At 35.9% G+C, this 23,379-nt stretch overlaps 1 protein-coding gene across 1 annotated transcript in view; it reads left to right on the forward strand.

Moving 5' to 3' along the window:
* The window catches only part of EPM2A (EPM2A, laforin glucan phosphatase), an 85,674-nt gene that overhangs the window by 32,085 nt on the left and 30,210 nt on the right, over positions 1–23,379 (forward strand). The window contains exon 3 of the mRNA XM_023513503.1: positions 6,721–6,895. Within this exon, the coding sequence (XP_023369271.1) occupies positions 6,721–6,895 (175 nt within the window). The remainder of the gene's footprint in view (positions 1–6,720; positions 6,896–23,379) is intronic.

Raw genomic sequence — 23,379 nt, forward strand, 5'->3', positions numbered from 1 at the left:
GCCGGTTGAGCTATAGGCGCCGAGCCTTTAAATGAATTTATAATGGATAGATGGCAATAGCCAGATCTATTCTGGACAGAATTCACTTGTGTCCCTCTCCCCCTACCTCCATGAAACTTTTTTGTCTAGCAGTTTTCACAATACAGCCAAATGACTCTTTTATAAGGAAATGAGATCTGAGTTCAATATTTCTAGACATAAATTATCCCTGTAGTAGTAAATAGTATGTTATATACTCTTGGGTCAGTCCTCTGGGACAGAAAGTGAATTGGAGACCTAAACATTTTCCTGTCAGTTTGGGAAAAATACACAATTTTTTAAAACTAAACTTTTCATTTTAAGATAATAGTAGATTCATGTGTAATTGTAAAAAATTGTATGGAAAGATCTTGTGTACATTTTGCTCTTTTTTCCCTGATGGCAACATCGTGCAAAACTCAGTACAATCCGGTAATTTTATCCTTACAGTCAAGAACCGGAACGTTTTCATCTCAGAAGGCTCCATCTGTCTTGTTACCCTTCTATAGTGACCCTTCCTTCCTTCCTCCCTCCCCCTTAACCCCTGGTGACCACTAATCTGTTCATCTCTATAAATTTTTTATTTCAAGAATGTTATATAAATGGAATCATTTTTTATTATTCCAACTTCTGGGGACTGGCTTTTTTTTTTTTTTTCCACTTAGCTTAGTTTTCTGAAGTTTTATCCAGGTTGTTGCATGTATCAGCAGTTTTTTTTTTTTTTTATAGTGAATAATACTTCATGGTACACACGTACAACAATTTGCTATTCCCCACCCATTAGTGGACATCTGGGTTGTTCGTAAGTTTTGGCTGCCATGCATAAAGCTACTATAAACATTCATGTATAGATTTTTGTGAATATATATTTTATTTCTGTAGGATAAATGTCAGGTATACAGTTGAGTTGGATGGTACTTACATGTTTAGTTTTCTGAAGAAATTGCCAAATATTTTTCTAGAATGACTGTACAATTTTTTTTCTTTTTGAGACAGAGTCTCACTTTGTTGCCCTCAATAGAGTGCGGTAGTATCATAGCTCGCGGCGACCTCCAACTCTTGGGCTTAAGTGATTCTCTTGCCTCAGCCTCCCAAGTAGCTGGGACTACAATGCCCAGCTATTATTTTTGTTGTTGTTGTCACTGTTGTTTAGCAGGCCTGGGTCGGGTGTGAACCTGCTGGCTCTGGTGCGTGTGGCCGGTGCCCTAACCACTGAGCAATGGACGCTGAGCCTGACTATACAATTTTACATTCCTGTCAGCAAAGTGTGAGTGATTGTTCTCATCCTTGAATCCAGCATTTAGTATTACCACTATTTTTAAGATTTTGTCCATTCTGATGTATAGTGATAGCTCATTATGGCTTTAATTTGCCTTTCCCTGAGGACTAGTGATGCTGACCATCTTTTCCCCACATTCTAATTGAGTCATTTGTTTTCTTACTGTTAAGTTTTGAGGGTTCTTTATTTTTTCTAAGCCTTAGAACTTTGTTAGATGTATGTTTTGTAAATATTTTATACACGCCTGAAGCTTATCTTTTCCTTCCTTGATCAGGTCTTTTGCAGAGCAAAAGATTTTAATTTTGGTGAAATCCAATTCATAAATTTTTCCTTTGTAGAAAAATTGTGGTTTCTGAGTTATGTCTAGGAACTCTGCTTAGTCCAAAATGCTATAGATTTTCTCCTATTCTTTTTTAATAAAATTTCACAGTTTTACCTTTTACATTTAAGTCTATGATTCATTTTGAGTTGATTTTTGTATAAGGTGAAGAGATTGAATCTTCCAATCCAGGAACAGGATATATCTCCTTGATTTTCTCTTATCAAATTTTGTGGTTTTTAGCATGCAAGTTGTATACATTTTTTTTTTTTTTAGATTTACACTTAAGTATATGATGCTACATTTTAATTTCAGTGTTCACATGTTTATTGCTGGTATACAGATATATTTATTTTGTATATTTATCTTATATCTTGTAACCTCACTAAAGGCACTGAATAATTCTAGTTTTATGTGTAGTTGTCCTTGGTATACATGGGGGGGTTGGTGGCAGCCCTACCCGTGGACAACCAAAATTTACACATACTCAAATCTCACAGTCAGCCTTGTGGAACTTACACATACAAAAAGTCAGCTCACAGTGCATGCAGATTTTTTATTCCAAGAATACTATATTATCAGTATTTGATTGAAAAAAAAAATCCAAATATAAGTGGGCCCAAGGAGTACAAACCTGTGTTGTCAACTCTGTGTGTATGCATGTAAAAGATTCTCAAAATTTTCTATGAAGATAACCATGTTATCATTAGGTAAGGAAAGGTTTTTCCTCTTACTTTTATCTGTATGCTTATGTGCTGTGTTGCAGAGAGTGTATAGAATTGGTATCCTTCTTTTAACCTTTCGTAGAATTGTCCAGGAGTTTTAAAATTATATGTTAAATAATTATATATTAAATATCCCTAACAATTATAGGGAAAGTCCTGACTCTCCACTAGGCCTGACACCACTTCAGCGCAAGAAGGGAGGGTATTCTGTTACTGCTAAGTGGAGATGGAATCCCATCTTCCCACCTGGCCTCCACTGATGTCAGCACAGGAGAGGCTGAAAGTCTCTGCCCCGTATTCAGCCTTCTCTGACACCACCCTAGTGAGTATATTTTTGGGGTGCTTCAATACAGCCTGAAAAAGGTGGAAATGTAGGCTTCCCCACTTGGCTACAAGTGGGTGGGTGAGTGTGGAGCCACATTTATTTTTAGTGAGTTTGACTAGAGTTCTAGCTGGGTGCTGTAGCTCCATGGTTTGATTGCTGGCCTTGTAAACCAGGGGCTGTGAGTTCGAGCCTTGCCTGGGCCTGATTTAAAGATTTCTGTCTGACTAGGCTGCCCTGTTCCTTTTATTTGAGCTAGGGAGAGTGGACTTTTGGCTGTCCTTGTTTTATCAGGTTCCCGATCTTTTCTGACCTAAGTTTGGGATATATAAGCAAAAAGAAAACACAAGGAACTCACTACCGTGCTGTTGCTTAAGCCCCAGTGTTCCTGAACGGTCTGCCTTCTTTTCTTGACCTTTCAAATTCATCTTATGTTTGTTTATTTATAATTTCCAGTGTGTTTAATTGTATTTATTGGGAGTGATAGAGAAAAGTACCTTTACTCCATAACCCTGCATACAGAAATCTCTAAAAACAATTTTTTAAAAAATTATTTATTTTCGCTATCAGGAGTGTTCCACATGTGGTCTGGGCCACATACTGATTATTTGAGGACTGTTTTGCTTATCTGTGGTGTCAGATATCATGAAAAAATATGAACTGACCTGTTTTTTTTTGCTCATCAACTTTCATTAGGGTTTGTGTATCTAATGTGTGGCCCAAGGCAATCCTTATTCTTCAGATTTGCTGAAAGAAGAGAAAAGGCTGGATACCCCTGAATCAAAAGACAATGGTCCACCCTGTAAAAATACTTTAATTACTAGAAAATATTTTCTATAACTCAAAATACTACCTATGAAAAACTCCTTTGAAAGTTGCTGAAAACATGTATGTATAAAAATGAGTAATTCAAAAATTACTAGGAATGAAGAAGTCTTAGGAAGCTGATGATACATAAATATAATGGTTCTTGAATATTGTAATTTGTGAATATTTCAGATCCTTAATAATTCTATTTATTAAAGAGGTGACATCTAAATTGTTGTAGGTCAACAATTGGAGCAATTGTAGGACCAGTTGGAGCTGTGGATGCTCTTCTTAAAAACTAAAAAGTTAATACCTGCTCCTTATACAAACCCAGTCACTATAGGGTTGTTTAGAACAAGGTAGCCCCCCCCCTTCACTCCCACTTCCCAGAGTAACCACTGATGAGTCAGACACGCATCCATCTGGTCTCTATGCTCAGACTTCCAGTCCTGCTTTGCTGCCTCACCTGCTCACTCACCTTTCCTCTCCAGCCTCTCTCTCTATACATTCTTTGTTAATTCATCTTTCTTTCTTTTTTTTTGCACTTTTTGCCTGGGGCAAAAGTGCAAAAGGAGGGTTTGAACCTCCTGCATATGGGAGAAGCGCCCTACTCCTTTGAGCCATAAGTGCTGCCCTGGAAGTTCATCTTTCTTTGCCTGGATGTTAAATGTTGAAATCCTTTCAGACTTGATTCTAGAACTTTTATTCTCCATCAATATTGTTTTTCTATGTGACTCAGCTGTGTTTATATTTCAGTCGCCACTCAGATGACTCATAAATTTATTTACTTTCAGTCACATTTCTGGTCATATTGTCAAGCCGATAACTCCAGCTCTCTATCTGACATATCCTTTTAAATTTCTGAACAATACCCCAACCCTGACATGCCAAAACAAGAGAGTGATGATGTTTCTGTGCAACCTCTTCTGGATTGTGCATCTGACGATGAATAGTACCACTGTAGATAGAATTGAATTTGCTGGGAGCTGAGGAGTCATTATTGATCCTTTTCTAATTAATCACCAAGTTCTGTGGCCTTTCTCTCCTGAATCTGCATAATCCTTTCCATTTCTGCCAACTGCCTGGACTAATGTAGTAGTTTCCTAAATGGACCTTCTGCTTCTACTTTATTGTTCTTGAATTATTTTTTTACTCTGCAATCAGAGAGATATTTTCAAAATGAAATCTGATCATGTTACCTGTCTGCTTAAAATATTTTTTTGCATTTTTTTTGTATTGCTCTTATGGTAAATACCTACATCTTCAACATAACCTAGCATAGTACCTGTGTCAATTAGTATTTGTGGAAGAATGAATAGATAAATGGTTCACAGCATTTGCTATTAAAATAGTAATGCTACACACATTTATCTTTGTATGTCTCTCTCTTTAATTAATGTTTCTGTTGGCTACATTTCTAGAGGTATGATTGCTAATATAGTTTGTTTTTTATCTATGACAGATGAAGGTTAATAGAAATGCAGTGTAGTTCCTTATAGCAATCAAGAGAAAAAAAGCTATTAAGAGAAAAAGAGGAGACTTATCTAGAAAGATCAGTGATGATTTATTAAGGGAGTCATCTTTTAACTTCTGTCTGATAGAAGGGATTTACATCCCAAAGAGTCAAACAGTAAGTCAAAGTTTTTCTTTTTTTTTTTTTTTTTAGGTTTTATGCCAAGCAAATTTAGGTTACATATTTGTAAGACAGAGTAAGGAGCAAAGATCAAGTGAATCACATTTTTATATTCATAATGAACATGGTTTATTCCATAAACCCCTGGTCCCAAACTTCTAAGCCATGGACTGGTGCTGGGCAATGGACTGTCATGAACCAGGCCGCCCAGCATCACCACCTGAGCTCTGCCTCCTGTCCCATCCCTGCTTCCATCCCCGGTATTCCTCCAATGGGAAAACTGTCTTATATGAAACCAGTTCTTGGTGCCAAGAAGTTTGGGGGTTACTGCTGTAAACCACTCAGATATTTATTTTGTTTATATGGCTTTTGAAATGATACTTAATAATTAGATAGTATAAGGAAAAGAGTGATTTGAAATGGGGGTGGTCACAGAAGGTCATAAAAATAATGTATGAATTATAGTTTTCATAGAAATAAAGGTTTACTAGTGTCTTAGACCTTTCAGGCTTCTGTAATAAAGCACTAGGTGCTGAGTAGCTTATAAACAAAGACATTTATTTCTCATGGCTCTGGAAGCTGGGAATTTTAAGCTCACAGCACTGGCAGATTCACCATCTGGTTAGGGCTAAGTTTTTGGTTCATAGATGATGCCTACTTGCTGTGTCTTCATGAGGCAGAAAGGAGTGAGGGATTTCCGTCAGCCCTCTTGTGTAAGGGTGCTAATCTCACTCGTGAGGAGGACTCTGTCCTAGTGACTTAATCATCTCCCTAACCCCCTATCATCTTGGGGGTTAGGATTTCAACAGATGAATTTTGGAAGGGACATAAACATCCACATCATAGCAACTAGTTGATACTGAGCACAACTGTGAAGTAGGCAAGTATTTTCAGAGATGTGTTCCTCTGTGTCTGCTTCCTTTGTTGCTTGACCCTGGAAGAAGATGGTGTGTCTTAGTGCGTGTGACATAGGCCGTGAGCAGCATGAAAGTGTCAGCTGCCTAAAATATGGACTGGGGTTGCTAGTATCTCTGTATCACTAGTTCTGTGACTGTGGGCAAGCTAGATAATCTCTATAAACTTTATTTCTCCATCTGAAAATAATGATAACCACTGTTTTACCTGAAACTAGATTAGATAGGACTATTTATTTATTAATGCATTTATTTATATTTGTGTATTTATTTGAGCTGACACTGTAACACTTTATTACTGATTTTAGTCAGACAATTGCATACCAGAAAGATAAAAGTATATAATTTGGGGACAATAATGGCTTTAAAAACCTTTTCCAGAAGCTAATCAGGCTGCAAAATGATTCACAATGGGCGTTTAGGGCACTGAGAAGTCCCATGACATTGTCAAAGAGTTAAAATGGTTTTGTGGAATCCACGGTACACAAAGGGAGCACAGAACCCTGTAATTTCCCTAAGTAACTCCTTACAATTCCTACTGTTCTCTCTCTCACGCTAGTCTATTTTTGTTTATATGAAATGAGCAGATTCAACAGCTTTATGTTTATTTTCTTCATTCTATTAATTTTGCATCAGCCACTTTGAGGCTACTTAAGCAAAACACGGATTTAATTGCTCTGTTTGTCATTTCCTCTTGTTCTAGGCAATGGGCCTCATCACGATCGCTGCTGTACTTATAATGAAAACGACTTGGTGGATGGTGTTTATTGTCTCCCCATAGGACACTGGATCGAGGCCACTGGGCACACCAATGAAATGAAGCACACCACTGACTTCTATTTTAATATCGCAGGCCACCAAGCCATGCATTATTCAAGGTAAAAATAGTGCCATGTTTATAAGCACAGAAGTAGGACAAGAGGTAGCATTAGGACAATGGAAATATTTACTGTGTTCAAAACTGCAGCCTCTCCCTGGGGAGGGCCCTATAGGCCTGTAGAGCTTTGAGGAGATAGATTATAGGGAATCAGCTTCTCTGCATGTAGATGTGAAGGATTCTTCCTTTATGGAATTCTTTTTATTAAATACCTACCCTAGCATCAACATGTTTTGGGCAAACAGTAGTCAACCAAAACCTATACTGATGGAGTGAATTACAATAAAACTGCACTTACACATCCTAGGACATTATTTGTGTCCTTTATGCCACTCATAGGGAAGCAGAAATTAGCATCTCCTGAAATCTTAATCAGATAAATATTTATGAAAATCTAGATTTTATGTGATCATTCACTTTATTATTTATTCATACTTTTATTTGTTCATTTAATTATTACACCAGCAAGATACACTGTAATACAAATTCAAACACTGAAGGGTTACTAAATGGAGACTAAGGGTCCTTATACTTTTCTCCATCCCCATGCATCAGAAGTAACTATTTTAAACTATTTTATGGATCATTTTTCTGAAGGTTAAATCTAAATCTTTAAAAAATAATCCTTGTTAATGTATCAATTTAAAAATACCTATTCCTTCACTTCCATTATGCATAAGAAATCCCTAACCCTTATATTTGTCCCCTCTCCTGAGTCCGAGTCCTACCAGACAACTTTTTAAAAGTTCCATTGCTACTTACCTTTGTGCAAATTTTGTATCTCGACCCAGGATATATATATATTTTTTACAGTGCCTTCTGACTTCTATATTTGTAAGAGTAGAGTTCTTTTTACACCTATGTTTTCTTTCTCATCTCCTTTGACCTGCTAACTCCTGATTTGTGTTACTTTTACATTTTAGGTTTATAGAATTTACACTTAATTTACCATATATAAATGTCTTTCCTGCTTTATTTAGAATTTAAAACCATTCTTGACATTTAAAATATCACATAATAGTATTTATTATAGAGCATGCAGTGTTTGTACCATAGACAAAGAGATGCTTGTTACTAAAGAGATCCTATGTCACTAAAAAAGGTATTGCTTTGAATGAGATATGGTATGAATATAAACAAGAGTTGTGAGGTGTGGGAGAGAGGGAAAATACAGCTTCATCGAGGTGTCAGGGAATGAATATACTTCTTGAACATACCATTCTTTCAAATTTCTGTTAGATGTTGGCCTTGCTAATGTATTGTATACACAGCGTGAGGGAGAGGGGAGTTTAGCATGACTCATAATTTTATGGTCTGAGCGTTGAATTAACGGTGTTTTGGGGGAGGTGAGCAATTTGAAGTAGAGATTGAGGTAAAAATTCTATTTTAGTCATGTATTTGAAATGTCTGCTAGATTATAGAAAGGAAATTTGATGTCAGGAGTTTGGGGAGGAGGTTGGAAGTAAAGATATAAATTTGAGAGTTATCAGTACGTTGCTGGCATTCAAAGTGATGGGGCTGGATAAGATCATTTACCAAGTGAGTGAAATATGGAAGAGACAAAGAGAAGAAGCAAAAATACAAAAATACTGAACCCTGGTTCACACAATTTGGCAGTCAGGGAGAAGCAGAAGATCCAGAGACAAGAATGGGAGGTGAACTTGTTGAGATGGTCAGACAGGCAATGAAGATGTGATTATGGGGTTATTTTTCATTTATCCTGAACCACAATTACTGACCATTTTATCTAAAGAGTCATGTCTTGGCTCCATGCCCATAGCTCAGTGGTTAGGGCACCGCCACTTACACTGGGGCTGGTGGGTTTGAACTTGGCCTGGGCCTGCTAAACAACAATGACAAGTATGACAACAATGACAAAGAAAAAAAAATAGCCAGTGTAATGGCAGGCACCTGTAGTCCCAGCTACTTGGGAGGCTGAGGCAAGAGAATACTTAAGCCTAAGAGTTTGAGGTTGCTGTGAGCTGTGATGCCACAGAACTCCACAATCTAACATAGTAAGAGTCTGTCTCCCCAAAAGCCAAAATAAATAGAGTCCTGTCTTGGGCTCTAGAGATTTTCTTCTACTGTACGATCATTTCTTCCCCTTAATTGCTTTTGCTCTTTGTTATTAAAGATACCTGTAGATGGCTATTGGACTGGTTGGATTTTAATTTTATATTTTTCACCTCCTAGTAGTATTGCTTTACATTTTAGATTCTTTTTGTTTGATTTTGATAACTATTGGACTGGTTGGATTTTAATTTTATATTTTTCACCTCCTAGTAGTATTGCTTTACATTTCAGATTCTTTTTATTTGATTTTGATAACTGTATTCTTCATTTTCATGGATTCTTCCTTATTCTGTTACTCCCCTTGCACATATTGGTTTGCTCTAGTTTATGAAGGATATATTCTTGAATCGTTCTCAGATTACTAATGAGAGTTATTTTAAAGTTCTCTTCACTTACTGGACCTCTTTTTCCCTCCCAAATCGGTTGTTCTTTATTTATTTGATCTTATCCCTTTGTGTTGTTAGTTTTTAAAATTCCTAGTGATTCTTAGTTGTTTATTTTTCTTACACGAAAGGCCAGGTTGATTATCCTGTGTGGCTGGGCATGAGTTTCCTCCGCCCTTACTGGCTCCTGTGTCTGTGAGAGTGTTGGCTGCAAGCTGTGTGTCTGGACAAGGTCATACCTCTGTCAGCAAACCCAGATCAGACCACCTACCTGAGCACTCCCACCCCACCCCCAATGAGAAGACAAGGAGGACCTATTGTGGGGTGCACTTCTCACTCTGAGAGCCTTTGCTTCCCTGAGTAGATGTTTTAATTTTCAAAGAAAGTATTTCTTCAGCTTCACATACCGTAGGGGCTTCTGTAGTGTCATTCCTGCCAGTTCTCAGCTTTTCCTACCGATGGACTCAGGGTTTGCCGGCAACTAACCAATTACTTCCCAACTTCCATAACTTTGTGGTTAGCATCTCTCCTCCTATTCTTTTTATTCTTAAGATTTGTGGGCTTCTTATGAAAACATCTTGTTATTCTTATTTTAAAGTGATTTTGGGAAAGAATCAAGAATTTAGTGAAAGATTCTGGATACATGGAATCAATTTGTTTGCAAAAACTTAAAGTGAAAGCATTCAAAGCATCTAATAAAACATGGTAAATAATAGCTCAAGAAATTCTAAGTCCATTCTTTCCCCCTCCCATTTAGCCTGTGTTGTATTCCTGTTTTCATGCTGGAATGTGATTTAAAAAAAAATCACTCCTCTCATATTCTGGCTGTATGTATCGCCAACCTACACCTCCCTTTTAAATAGAATTATTTTTATGCAAAAGAATGAATATTTGCATGAAAGACACAGATAACCAATTAAATAAGATGCTAGTGGTTGAGGCCTGTACTTTCTGTACCTTGAAAAGGCTTATTGCCAGTTAAACACACTTCAAGGGACATAAATTAGACATTATGAACATTACATTTTACACTCTTAAAAATGTTACAGTTTAGAATTTGTCTTATAAAAGCATGCATATACATTGTGGCCGCTTTGGCTCATAAAGAAAAGATGTATGGTAGTTCTTAAAACTCAAAATTATTTTAAACACTGTATAGAACAATAATTTCACACATTTAGAGTACAGTTTTATCTGGCATAGTTTCCAAAATGAATGAAATCAATTACTTTGGAGAAAGAGTAAGGAACTGGGGTTCTAACGCTAGCGCTCTTGTTTACTCCTGGGTAACCTTGGGACAAATCTGTAACAGTTTCAGAAATTTCAGTTTCCTAATTTGCAAAGTGAACTGATTGAGGTATAGTTCTGAAAATAATCAAGGTTCACTGCTGATTAATATGAATGTTGATATTAATTTGAAAAACTAAGGATTATATGACATTTTCCTAACATGTTATATTGATGTAACAATGACTGTACCCCAGATTAGCTTCTCTGGTTTCAGATCCAGGAACCCACTTCTTGGATTCTAGTGCCACCATGAGGGGGTACTTTCCCTCATTTTATTAGCCCAAGACATAAATTCACTTCAACTCTGCAGAAGCTATATTTGGAAATACACATATTTCATAGCCAGTATACAAATAATCTTTACGAATTTACATGCTGGTTGTAAACTGATAAGATATTTGTTGCATTGCTCACATTTATAATCAAACCTTGACAAGTATTTCCTTTTGAAGTAAGTAGAGAATAGCCGCAAAATTCTGTGTGCAATAGGACCTAATTACATTGTCTTAGTTCTGTGATTCACAATCAAGCCATTATTGGCCAAAGGAAAATTCTAATTTCAGTTGGTATTTGCATCTTATTGAGTGATTTGAGATTCTTTAAAATCTTAAAAAACAACGACAACAAGAACAAGATTTTAATTGTTTAGCGCGTAAGAAAGCAAAGCAGCAAGCTTCTTTTTGTTGTTGAGTTCTTCTGATTAGCAATGATTTTTACTGAGTATTAGCTGGATATGTAGGATTTTTCTAAGAGTTCCTTGTCTTTGTCTAATGCTGTTTATGTTCTATAGAGTCTAATTAATTGTTGGATTTCCTCTTTGTCTTTTGATTTTAAAATATATTTTATATGAAACATATTTAAATATATTTAATGCTAAGCAAAATATATGGTAATATGTATTATCCTATGTATCATTAGGATATTTATTTTCAACAACATATCAAAGAAAAATATTAGTGATAGATATTAGCATCCTAATGGTGAAATGGCCCATGCAAACGTACTCCTTTAATTCTTAAGAGTCATTGAAAACATAGCTGCTGAAGTGTGCGATAGAATCAGTCTGGGCAGATAGTGCTCTTGTGTAGTCAGTCAGTACAATTGTGAAGGAAGCAGCTGGAGTCTGTGCTGCCTTGTAGATTATCAACAGCATTGTTATTTAAATCGTGTGGAAACTTGTCTTTTACAACAACACGGATGGAACTGAGGTCATTTTCTTAGAGAAACAAGCTAGGCACAGAAAATCAAGTATCACATGTTCTCACTCATAAGCAGGTGCTAAAAAATGTATTCACAAGGACATAGAAAGTGGGGTGAAAGACGATGGAGACTCAGAAGGGTGAGGGGATATAAGGGGTTTATAGGATGATGAGAAATTAGTTAACCGTTGCAATGTAATATCCAGGCAATGGGTCCCTAAATGCTCTGACATGACAACTATGTAATTTATGCTTGTAACAAAATTGCACACGTACCCCATAAATTTGTACAAAAATACTAGGGTGCAAATGTCTCAATCACCAGTAAATGAAAGGGAGATTGGAAGGGAGGAAGCTTGACTGCCACATGTCAGGTAGTGTGGATAGGAATGAGAGTAAGAAAGAGGGAGTATTTTCTCATATAAATAAAGCAAATTGTATGGGTAAGTCATCATGTGGGTAAAATGTAGTAATTTCATTACAACATGGAATTTTACTACAAAAGAGAACTGAGCAGTGAGGGCAGGTAGGAAATGCTGATGAGTAGGATGGGAGCCATTGTAGAATATTTTCAAAATAATTCCATAAAGCAGAAAAAATTCAGTGATTAAGAGGATAAAAAGGAGAGTTGTAAGAGCAAAATCTTTGTGTAAAAAAGAATGGACAAAATCTAGGAGAAAAAACCAGTTTATTCATGGTCATGGGAGGCAGGCAGAGAATGTGGACACAGATGCAGGGGGCCGAGGTAGCAGTGAGAGGACGTGGAAGTTCAAGTTTAATGATGTCTGTTTGCCTGATGAAGTAGGAAGCAAGGCCATCAGATGAGAGTGAGAAGAGAGAGGAATTTGGGATTCAAAGTCAGATAACCTACACTGACTGACTGATGGTATGTAAATGTACTGACTCATGAATTTTAAATTTTACAAGACTCTCCCAATTTTTCTGTTACAGTGGCCATGACAACTGAAGGACTTGTTCTCTCAGATGAAATGAATAGACAGAACAAACTGAATATTTTTGAGAAGTTCAGATAGCCTTTTTGAAGGGTTTTCTATGTGACTCTAGAAAGAAATCTAGGTAACACACCACAGTAGAGTCTTGCTGGGTTGCACATTTTATATTATGTTTTTCAGAGGTGGAATCCAATGTATTTTGCCAACCGTTTTGGAAGGTTCACTTCAGGAAACCTCATCAATCTACTTATGTTAAAGTCAGCGACTACATCAGGGAACATTTATATCTTGTTGGTATATTTAGGGCACCTTGACATTCATTGGTTATGACCATTTAAATTGGCTTAAAACGACTAGTTTCTCAGATCACAGTCCCTCCCTGCATAGAAGGGAAGGCTTATCAAACCCTTAGAGGAGGGCTCAGTTAAGAAGAACAGTGGTCTAAATGCTCGAGTTCCTTACTTTAGATGAGAATGTTTTTGTTGGCTGTTTCTGTATTGTAAGGGCCCCATTATGACTTTTCTGTTCACAGACTTTTTCTCAAAATTGAGGTCTTTTTTCCTCTCCTCCTTTTCCTAAGTTCTTTCAGTTTTACCCTTTGAATATCATGTAGACTTATTATCCTGGTAGATGAATCAATAGTGATGAAAATATTAGCTTAATTGATTACATGTGTAAACATAACTCAGGAAAGGTGTATGGACATACAGGCCACAGTATCAGGTTGACATCCAAGTCCAAACACATATTTAAAAGATTTTGTACTTTCTGTTCATAATATGGTGATCAGATGGCTTTGATATGTTTTCATTTCATTCATTCATTCTTTGAAAATTTTTTAGCACTTTTTTTTGAGAGGTTAGATGCTAGGGGTAAAAAGTTCAACAATATCTGGATTCTTTATCAGAAGCTAATAGTCTTATGGTAGAGTTACATAAAATATGTGTTACTATGAGATCTTAATTCAATTGTTAAAAGAAAAAACTTTGGATGAATTAAATTTAATAGGGTTTTATTGGGCAAGGAAAGAATCATTCGAAAATCACTTGATGTCCCCCAAACTAGAGTGATTTCAGGGCTACCACATGGATAATATCTATGGACAGATAAAGAAAAGTGAGGTACAGAAATTACTTGGAGTTTGCCTTATTGTGATTTGAAAAGTCTACCTGTGATTGGCTGAAAATCAGTGATTAGTAGGAGAGTGCATTAGTCTGTTTACACATCCAGTTGGGTTACGGTTCACTATGAATGAAGAATTTAAAATAGGTAAGGAGGCAGCTTTAAAATAAACTTAAATGACCACAATTATGTCCCTTTTTCTTTCTTTGTGATTTTTTTAAACTTTTCTTTAAGTGGCCTCTAGTACATCAAGGTTTTGAATTCCTGTTTAAACCTGGCTACATTTAAAATATGACTTTGCTTTCAAAAATTTAGTTAATATTTAATTATCAGAAACAATTTTTTTTTAATAAAGGGAGCATCCATTGCACTTAAAGTTTTTATTTACCTTACATTCTTATTTTCTGATCCTAATAAGGTCTTTTTAATAATTTTGCTATCGAAGTACCGTAACAGCCTTCTGTGTAAAGTAAAACACTGTCTTAAAATTGTGCTTTAGATTTTTACTATTATTTAAAAAATGTAGTTTCATAGAGTGTTGGGTACAGGACCATTGCCTTGCCCATCTCCGGAGCGTATGCTTCCAAGTAGTCTCCGTGACTCTTCCCTCCCCATCCCACCTGCTCTGTGCTTTGCTATATGTGAGAAGACTGATCTTACAATAATTTTCAACACCATACAGAAATCTAGTGGGCCTCATAATCTTTGGATTGATATATGCTTAAAAATTTTATGGCAGATTTTTTGTCCAAGTCATAACAATGGGCTTTTGGAAATATTAACCTTTTCTAGTGTCTAAGCTGGGTGGCTAATATTCCATTGTGTCTCCTTTGGAACTGTTGCCGTGAGTTAGTGCCTCTTATGTTATTTAATTTTCAAGCATATCCAACTTCAGAGTCTGAAAAATCTTTCTGGAATCTGTATAGGCAAAAGTATCTAAGCCCAGAAACATATGTAAGCCCAATAGGAAAATAGAGATTACAAATTATATTAATCCATTGGCAGGTTTAACCGTTGACATTAACTCAATTAAAAATCACTTGAACTTAAATTTAGAAAACTACTATGTCTTTTTACACTTTAACTTGTAAAAGGCAAACTAAATTTTCCTGCATATTCAGGTTCGTAAAATAGCCTCACAAGGCATGTGTCATTCCAGAGTAGATTTTCTTTATTAATTTTTAATTGAATTTTAATGAAAATAACATACTTTTCATCTGGAATTCAGTGAACTGTGCCATCACAGAGGAAGACTTAAGTAAGATCTTCTAGTTGTTTTTTAAATGAAAGGAATAGGGAAGGCCCCTACTGGGATTTATACTTTCTAAAACAACCAACTCTCTGAAAACGTTTCAGAGTTAGAGTAGTAGTAATGAGGAGGAGAAATGATGGGTTGAGGAGCAAAAGTCATTTATCATGCTATAAATGGTGACTCTTAAAAATAAGGCACCTGTAAATTTTGAAAATGCTGTAGAGTACAGAACAGCTCAGTCATCTAATGGAACATATTTATAAATGAAATGCAAAATAAAGAGAAGGTAAGGGAGGAATGCTTGTCAGATGCAGATAGTACACAGGTGTACTCTTCAGATTGGCTCAAAGTATTTTGTGTCATTCCCTTGACTAATTTCTTTTCTTTTTTTTTGGCCGGGGCTGGGTTTGAACCCGTCACCTCCGGCATATGGGACCGGAGCCCTACTCCTTTGAGCCATAGGCGCTGCCCCACTTGACTAATTTCTTTAGCTTTTTTAGAGATATTTATCTTGGGCTGCTATCTTGCTAATGTGAATAGCTTTTTTGGGAAAATTAAAGTAGTAAATATAGAGTATGCATAAAGGTAGCTCGTGTACTGGTAAAAATTAAGGAAATGAAGTTTATTCTAAACTCGTTAGGAGGTAAACAGTCTTATGATATAATAAGCTGATGGGAACTCAGGATGATCAGTTTAGGACAGAGTTGAGAGCATCTAAGAGACGTATCCCCTGAGTGCCTGTATGTCTGAGTTCAGCAGACTCTAGGGACAGTGATTATAAATCTTCTACTGTTTTAGACCGGAATGACAGTCTTATGATTAGAGCATGAAATTGGTCCTTAGAATGAACTTGAAAATCTTAACACTAGGCTGCTCTGTGTTCCAAAAGTTGTAATAAAAATCTTCCTTGTAGCAGCCTCTGACCTCCGCTGACTAAATGGGTTGTTAGAAAAATGCCACTTATGTTGAAAGTCAGATGTGTTATTATGGATCAAGTAGTTAAGAGAAGCCAGCATGGAAGAAGGAGCGAATTGAAGAAATGGAATAGAGGAAAATCTAAAGGAAGAAAGGCAGCAGGAGAAAGAAAAACTAAACACCTCCTAATGGTGAGGCGTCAGCCTGTCAGGCAGGGAGAATAACTGCCATAAAGAGCTTGTAATGCAGGCATGGAAAAAGAAGCAGAAGAACTAAATTTCTCAAATGAAAAAAGAAAAAACAATAGACCGAATTCTTTTACTTACTATAATTCCTTACTCTTCACATTCTATTATTGACTTTAAACCTATTATTGAATTGAAATTCTTTAAAATGAATCCTGTCTTAATTTGTTAGTGGAGACTGAAAAAATTTCTGGATTTTCCTAAAAAGTAAATATAAGAATCAAGAGAATATTTTACCTTCAGCAGCACAATATTGAATAGTGTCCGTTTTTATTTAGAAGATGAAGCAAATTACTACTGCCAGGCCATCAAAAGGAATTCTATTTTATTTTATTTTATTGTTTTTATTTTTATTTTTTTTTTGAATTTCATTTTCAACTGGCTTTCACTTATCTTAGTTTGGAGGTTTTTGTTTTGTTTTTTGTTTTTCTAATTTTCTTTTTCTTTCTTTTCTTCCTTTAGCGATTCTCTTGCCCTTAGCTTCCCACATAGCTGGGACTATAGGTGCCCGCTGCAACGCCCAGCTTTTTTGGGTAGAGACGGGGTCTCACTGTGGCTCACTCTGGCTCAGGATGGTCTCGAACCTCTGAGCTCAGGCAATCCACCTGCCTTGGCCTCCCAGTGCGCTAGGACTACAGGCGTGAGCCACCCTGCCTGGCCCATCAAAAGGAATTTTAAGGAGTCTTGTGGATCAGGGATTTTTCTGAGACTTGGAATAATGTGCCCAGGAATGTAAATAGACACCTGGATCAGGAAATTTTTCCATCCAGCTTCGTATGGTTCCTTTGTCAACAGCACTGCAATCATGCCAGCTGTTTTCCATGATGTTACCATCATGTCCTCATTGATTGGGATAGAGTCATCTTCCCTGCAAAGCCTTCTCCAGTAATGAGTTTAGAAACTTTGTCTGTTTCACTCACTGTTGTATGCCCAGCCTTACTGCCTGTACTTTGCTTACCTGATATTAAAGTTATTTAGTGATACATCTTAACTTTTCCATGAAAAGACCATACAGTACACTCCTTCAGTGCAGGGTATATGTTTCAATTCAACTTCACATCCATTCACTGCTTTTAGCACAATGCTTCGAACCTAACTCATGCTTCTACGTGTAGATCAAATGATGAACTTCATGAGCTTTCGTGGCTCAATATTCTTTGCCATCCAGGAACTTGTTCAAAGCTTTTGGAACTCATAGGTGAGTCTTGTGCAGTATCACAGGTTAGGGATGGCAGAGATCAGAGCTGAATTGCTACAAAGTTGTGGCTTGGCCACCACTAGGCACAATTCCTTCTTTCCCTTTTGATTCTGTAGCCTGCCAGAGTCTGATCATCTACTGTTGGCAAGTCTCGGGGGATGTTTTTCCAAAGTGACTATTTATAAAAAATAAAAAAATTAAGTGGGTAGAGTGGGTGGATGGGAGCAGAGAAGGGTGAAGAAATCTAAATTATAAGGAAAGTAAAAATATGGAATTATAGAATGTTAAAGAATCAATCAAGGAGAAATTATAGAGAGCATCTCAGATGAAGGTGTTTGAGTGCCTCATGTTTACTATGCAGAAAGAAAGTTAGTATAGCAGGCCTGACACAGCTTCTAAGGTTGGCTCTTTGCTGGTCCCTGGGAATTTTGCTACTAAACAGTTCCCTACACTGATATATAAAAACCCAACCCATGCCCTAAATGATAAGGGTAGCTTGCTCTCTGTGCCTAAATTGTATAAAGAATGTGTTTATGGTTAGACACTCGCTTTCCTTTTGGGAGTCTAGAATTTTGGTATATGCTAGTATTGATTCATCACAGAACATGGCTATCTTAGCCCATTTAGGCTGCTATAATGAAATGCCAAACCTGGGTGGCTTACAAACAAAAAATTGTTTCTTACAGTTCGGGATGCTGGGAGGTCTGAGATCAGGGCACCAGATTTGGCGAATGTTGAGGACCCACTTTCTGGTTCACAGAACCAGAACCCTTTCACTTTAAAGGACCCACTCGAGCTTATGTCCTGAGTTAATCATGGGTAGGAGTGGCAGGCTGTTAAAAAGCTTATTGCCACCAGTTGGTTGGGTGTAAGTAGCTCACTACCCTAGCCCAGAACCTAGCCAGCCTGCTGTGAATCCAGGAAACACGTTTGCCTATTCTCTGTAAGTGGGGTTTTTTCACTATGTTTTCTGATTAATTTCTGCTTATATAGTGTCGTCTTTAAAAACATGTGGTCTCATTTGGATTGCCAGGGTTTGAATGGCAGCTTTACCACTTCCTAGCAGCAGGAGTTTGGGTGAGTTCTTGACTGTTGTAGGTCATTGTCATGTGTAATGTAATGATGGTAGTAACACTTACCTTGTAAGTTTGTTACCAGGGTTTAATGAAATAAAACATTACACACTTAGTAACTACCTAAGACGTGTTTACTTGTTACTATCATTAATATTACAAATAAACAACAATGTTATTTTGTCTTCCAAACTCAGGAGTAAAGTTCTTCCCTGTCCATAGATGAATATTTGAGCAGAAATTGATCTGCTCAATTTCTTTGTAATCTTTTAACATTCTTGTTTAGAATTCAATATTGTCTGCTATTAAAATCTTAAACCTTGATTAATTTTTGCAAATAATAATTTAGTGATCGATTATTGATAAAAACAAATAATAAATTTTTGCCTTTCCACTTATTCTACATTTCCAAGTTTCATCGTTTATAGTGTGCTGGTTGGTTTTCTTTCTTGAATCATTAGAAGAGTAGTTTATTTTTTTTTTAATTAAATCACAGCAATGTACATTAATACTATCATGGGGTACAATGTACTGTTTCTGTATACAATTTGAAATACTTCATCCAACTGGTTAACATAGCCTTCATGTCTTTTTCAGAGTAGTTTATTTTAATAGGTAAATGCAGCCCTCTGATATTTAGTGTTATAAAATGTTTAGTCTTAATTATAACATCTTATTTTAAGTTTTCTTTTAATGCTTTCTGAAAATTTCCTTTCTCTTTCCTTTATTTATGTTCACGTTTCTGAAAAATTGGAAGGAATGTAGAAAAGTTTTTGTCATACTGAAGTTTATCTTTCAAGTGTTAACAGTCTATTAATTTATATTCAGTTTAATCAATGGAAAATACCTGTAGGATCTTCCCTTTGAATGACCATAGATGTTACCACACAAACAACTCTCTCCTACCTCGGCCTTGGGCTGCAAACTCAGTTTTTATTAATATATTTAGGGATTTTGCCCTGTTCTTTATAATATTTATTTTTATACTGTATTGTTTCACTTTTTGTAAGTGATAACATATTGCTTTGTTATTATAACTCATTATTTAGATTTAATTATTTACTTAAATAAATTGCTTGTTAGTCGTGTGTGTTTTATACAATGGCATATGACATTATCATGCCTGAGTCCTGTTTGTTACTAAAGTTATCATTAGGTTAACTGGATTTACTCACTAAGTAGAGTTTTTAAAGAAGGGCTTCCAGGGGCTATATTTCTTAAATCTTTTACACATTTAATATTGCCTTCATATTGTTTTTGTACATGAATGACAATTTGGTTGAATGTAGAATTTTTGAATCACCTTCAGATATCTCTAGATATTGTTTTTGATCTCCTGATTTGATTGTTGCTATGGAGAATTTTGAGGCTGGGCTGTTGTTATTTTGTCCCTGTGTAGGTGACTTATATTTTCTGCTTAAATCTTTAAAGTTCACTTATGTTTCAGTTTTGACCGTTTTATATTAATGCTTCTCATCCTTCATCGGTGCTGGACACGTATCCCAACCTGGTCTCATGAGTCCGGGTTGGGGCTGATCAATGAGGATTTATAGGAATTAGTGTATTTACCTTTGACCTGACAGAGAAGCTATTTAGGGCCAGGAGAAGTCAGGTGCTGATTCTTTTGATTTGGTTCAGATGGTTTTACCTTTTCACCATTTCTTGAAGTTCATAATATAAGGCTGGGCTCTTCTACTTGTTGCTGAACTGGTGAGATATTCTTGACTATTTTTAGTTTGTCTGTATTTGGTTTTGAGGGGAGGGGTTTGCAAGCCTGTGTCTGTGCTGTTACATATATTTTCCTGGAATTGGATTTACTTTATGTGTTCAAAATGGATATAAGTAAAGTACATACTGATATAAACAAAGAACCATTGTAGGTCAGTTTAATTTAATTAGCATTGTATTGTTTACATGTTTTTCTTAGTTCAAAAGTAGCAGGAAAACACTGAGCACATAGAAAACATCATGGTGATGTTATCTTATGTTTCCTTATCAATCATTATGAATAAGGAATGTTATGCATCATGGTGATGTTATGTTTCCTTATCATTATGAATAAAGGAAAAAATTACCAAGCATCTATTAGCTACTAGGTACTGTGCTAATGAAGTATTTGCACTAATTCATTTAATAGTTTCAAAACTACGTAAGTATTAATGGCCCTATTTTAATGATTTGGAAACTAAACCACAGAGACGTTAACTACACTAAGGTAGCTGGTAAGTTACAGAACTGAGATTCAGACCCAGACCAGTTTGACTTGGAAGGAATATTTTCTGAACATCATGTTGTGTCATTATAAAAAAATGAAATGAAAATAAGCGCCGATTTTCAGATGGAAACGAGGGGTAGGGAAGGAGACCTCTATGTTTACTGAATATACCTTCTTGCCATGTGAACATGGCCGAATTGGTCCTACATGCTGAGTTTTTCTCAGAATTTGGTGAGTTTCCTGGGGCTTCATTTTCATCATCATTATTATAGACATTTGGAAACTAAAGCTTTCCCTTAACTTCCACACTCTTTTGCGTATTACTCGACTTTTGCATTTGCTCATTTGTGCCGAACATTTCCATTTCAAATCTTGCAGGAAAAATAAGTCTTAGATGAACCCTCAGAATTCTTGGATCAAACCCCTAACAATGTCTAGTAATGGCAGTAATAGATTATAAAACATTTTTCGATGCTGAGAACTAAGCTTATTTTCTGCTTTATGATATAGTTAATTTTAATGTCATAAATTTTGCATTTGTGACCTACCTTAAAAACATTTTTGAATTAATGAACATGAGTATTCTTTTCTTTTGCTTTTATTATTCATTACATATTTTGGTTTCATCAGGACCATTTCGGTAAAGCTACCAAGCAAAAGGTTTTTATGTCTGCTTCGCCGTGAAGAAATTCTCTTTTAAAGCTTTAGGGAAGGATGTCTAAAGTCTGTCCAGTACCATCCTCATCAAGTACTGCGTTTCTCACTAATTTGCCTCTTTTAGATGTTAAATTATTACTGTTTCTTAAGTAATTTTGTTTTGCAAATTTGGAAATAAATTATACCTTTATCTCTGAAATGTCATTTTAGTGTCCCTGCTTTGTGACCTTTCTGAAGTGAGGAACCGTATCTCGTATACCTCTGTACCCTTGCAACTTATTTTAGTGCCGGGGTACGGAGAACACTCCCCAGTCCCAAACAGCTCTCAGATTGCTTTTTTCATGGTCAGGGAAGATATTGATGAGTAACTTTCATATGATCAAGAGGCTATTTTTCACTTGTCATGGTCTTTTGGACAGCTTCCAATATGTACAATAATAGAGGTTTAGGCACTTAAGTAGATTTTGTGGATTATATGGTAATAAACCACTGGAAAATCCAATCCCGCTTTCACTTCACAGTAAAAATATTGCTGACTGGGAGCCCAGGTTGCTGGACCTTCCTCTAGACTAGATTTGCTGTGGTGTCCACAGAATGTGCTTGCTTGTGCATGCGCATGTGTGCACACACACAAGTTCAATAAAGTCAAATCGAACAAACAAAACGATCTATAGGGGCTTCAGGAATAAAAAAAGCCACTCACAATGGTAAAAATGTTACCCTCCAAGAGCTGACAGTCCAGAGCAAGAGAGAGGCTCATAAACACAGACTCTCATTGATGGCTGCAGCCCAACTTCATGTCAGTAAAGTAAGAGACTCTGAGAACACAGGAATATTAACCAAAACTTCAGGAGTCTTAAAACACAATTCTGTTGAAATATAGGACTTGGCCTAAGCCTAAGTTAGTTTTATGTTAATATTAGTAACTCAGTAGACAGTTATCAAAGTATAAGCCAGATCCTCTGCTTTATTTTATGCTTAAATTTTATTTTACATAACCAGGAGGTGATATCAGAGAACAGATGACTCATACCTACCATTACTGTGGAAATAAAGAAGTGAGTTAGAATCTAGGTCAGGTGTAATTAACTTGACAGACTTTGTAAAGCTCTGTAGGCAACTGGGAATTTCTGTTGGGCTTTGAGTACGGTAGATCAAAAACATTTTTTTTTAGATATTTCCCACAATCAAGAAAATATTCAGTAACACAGAAAGTTAAACTATTATAATTATTGGTTTTTGCTGCCTGGTTCTGAAATGATTTGCTGCCTGTCTGTGCTTTTATTTATTTATTCATTTTTATTTCAGACTCCTTTATTCCATGAATATATCTACAGAACATCAACTATAGGCAAAACATTGACGTAATCATTGAAGTTAACATTGGGACAAATGTATCAATTTTATGAGGAAACAAAAGCATTATCTACGCTTATCAATTATGAGATAAGTGTACTCATTACCACCACTCCTAGTAAAGTTGACAATCCTAGCTAATACAATTATGATAACTTAAAAATCCCAATGGTTTGTAAAAAAATACAAATTTCATTACTTCTGAGTTACCAAGTTACTTGCAAGTTACCAAAAACAATAGAAAAATCCAGCAACGTAGCTAACTTCAAAATAACTATACAAAATCAATTATATTCCTATGTAAAAAACAAATAGCAAACAAATTTTTTTCCTTATTATATTTTAACCAAAGTCTAAAAAAAGAGATGACTAATATATATAAATAAAAGTAAAAAATAATTTCTAAAAATAAAAAAAGCAGATCATGCCAAGTCTTATAAATAGTAGAAATAGAAATACTTCAAAATCATTCTACTTAGTCTGGATACCCCTGATAGTAAAATTAGAAAAAATATATTATTATAAAGGGGAAATTACAGACATATTTCACTGAT

The sequence above is a fragment of the Otolemur garnettii genome, unplaced genomic scaffold (genome assembly GCF_000181295.1).
Source record: "Otolemur garnettii isolate 467f Iridium unplaced genomic scaffold, OtoGar3 scaffold00042, whole genome shotgun sequence".
Taxonomy (NCBI): Eukaryota; Metazoa; Chordata; class Mammalia; order Primates; family Galagidae; genus Otolemur; species Otolemur garnettii.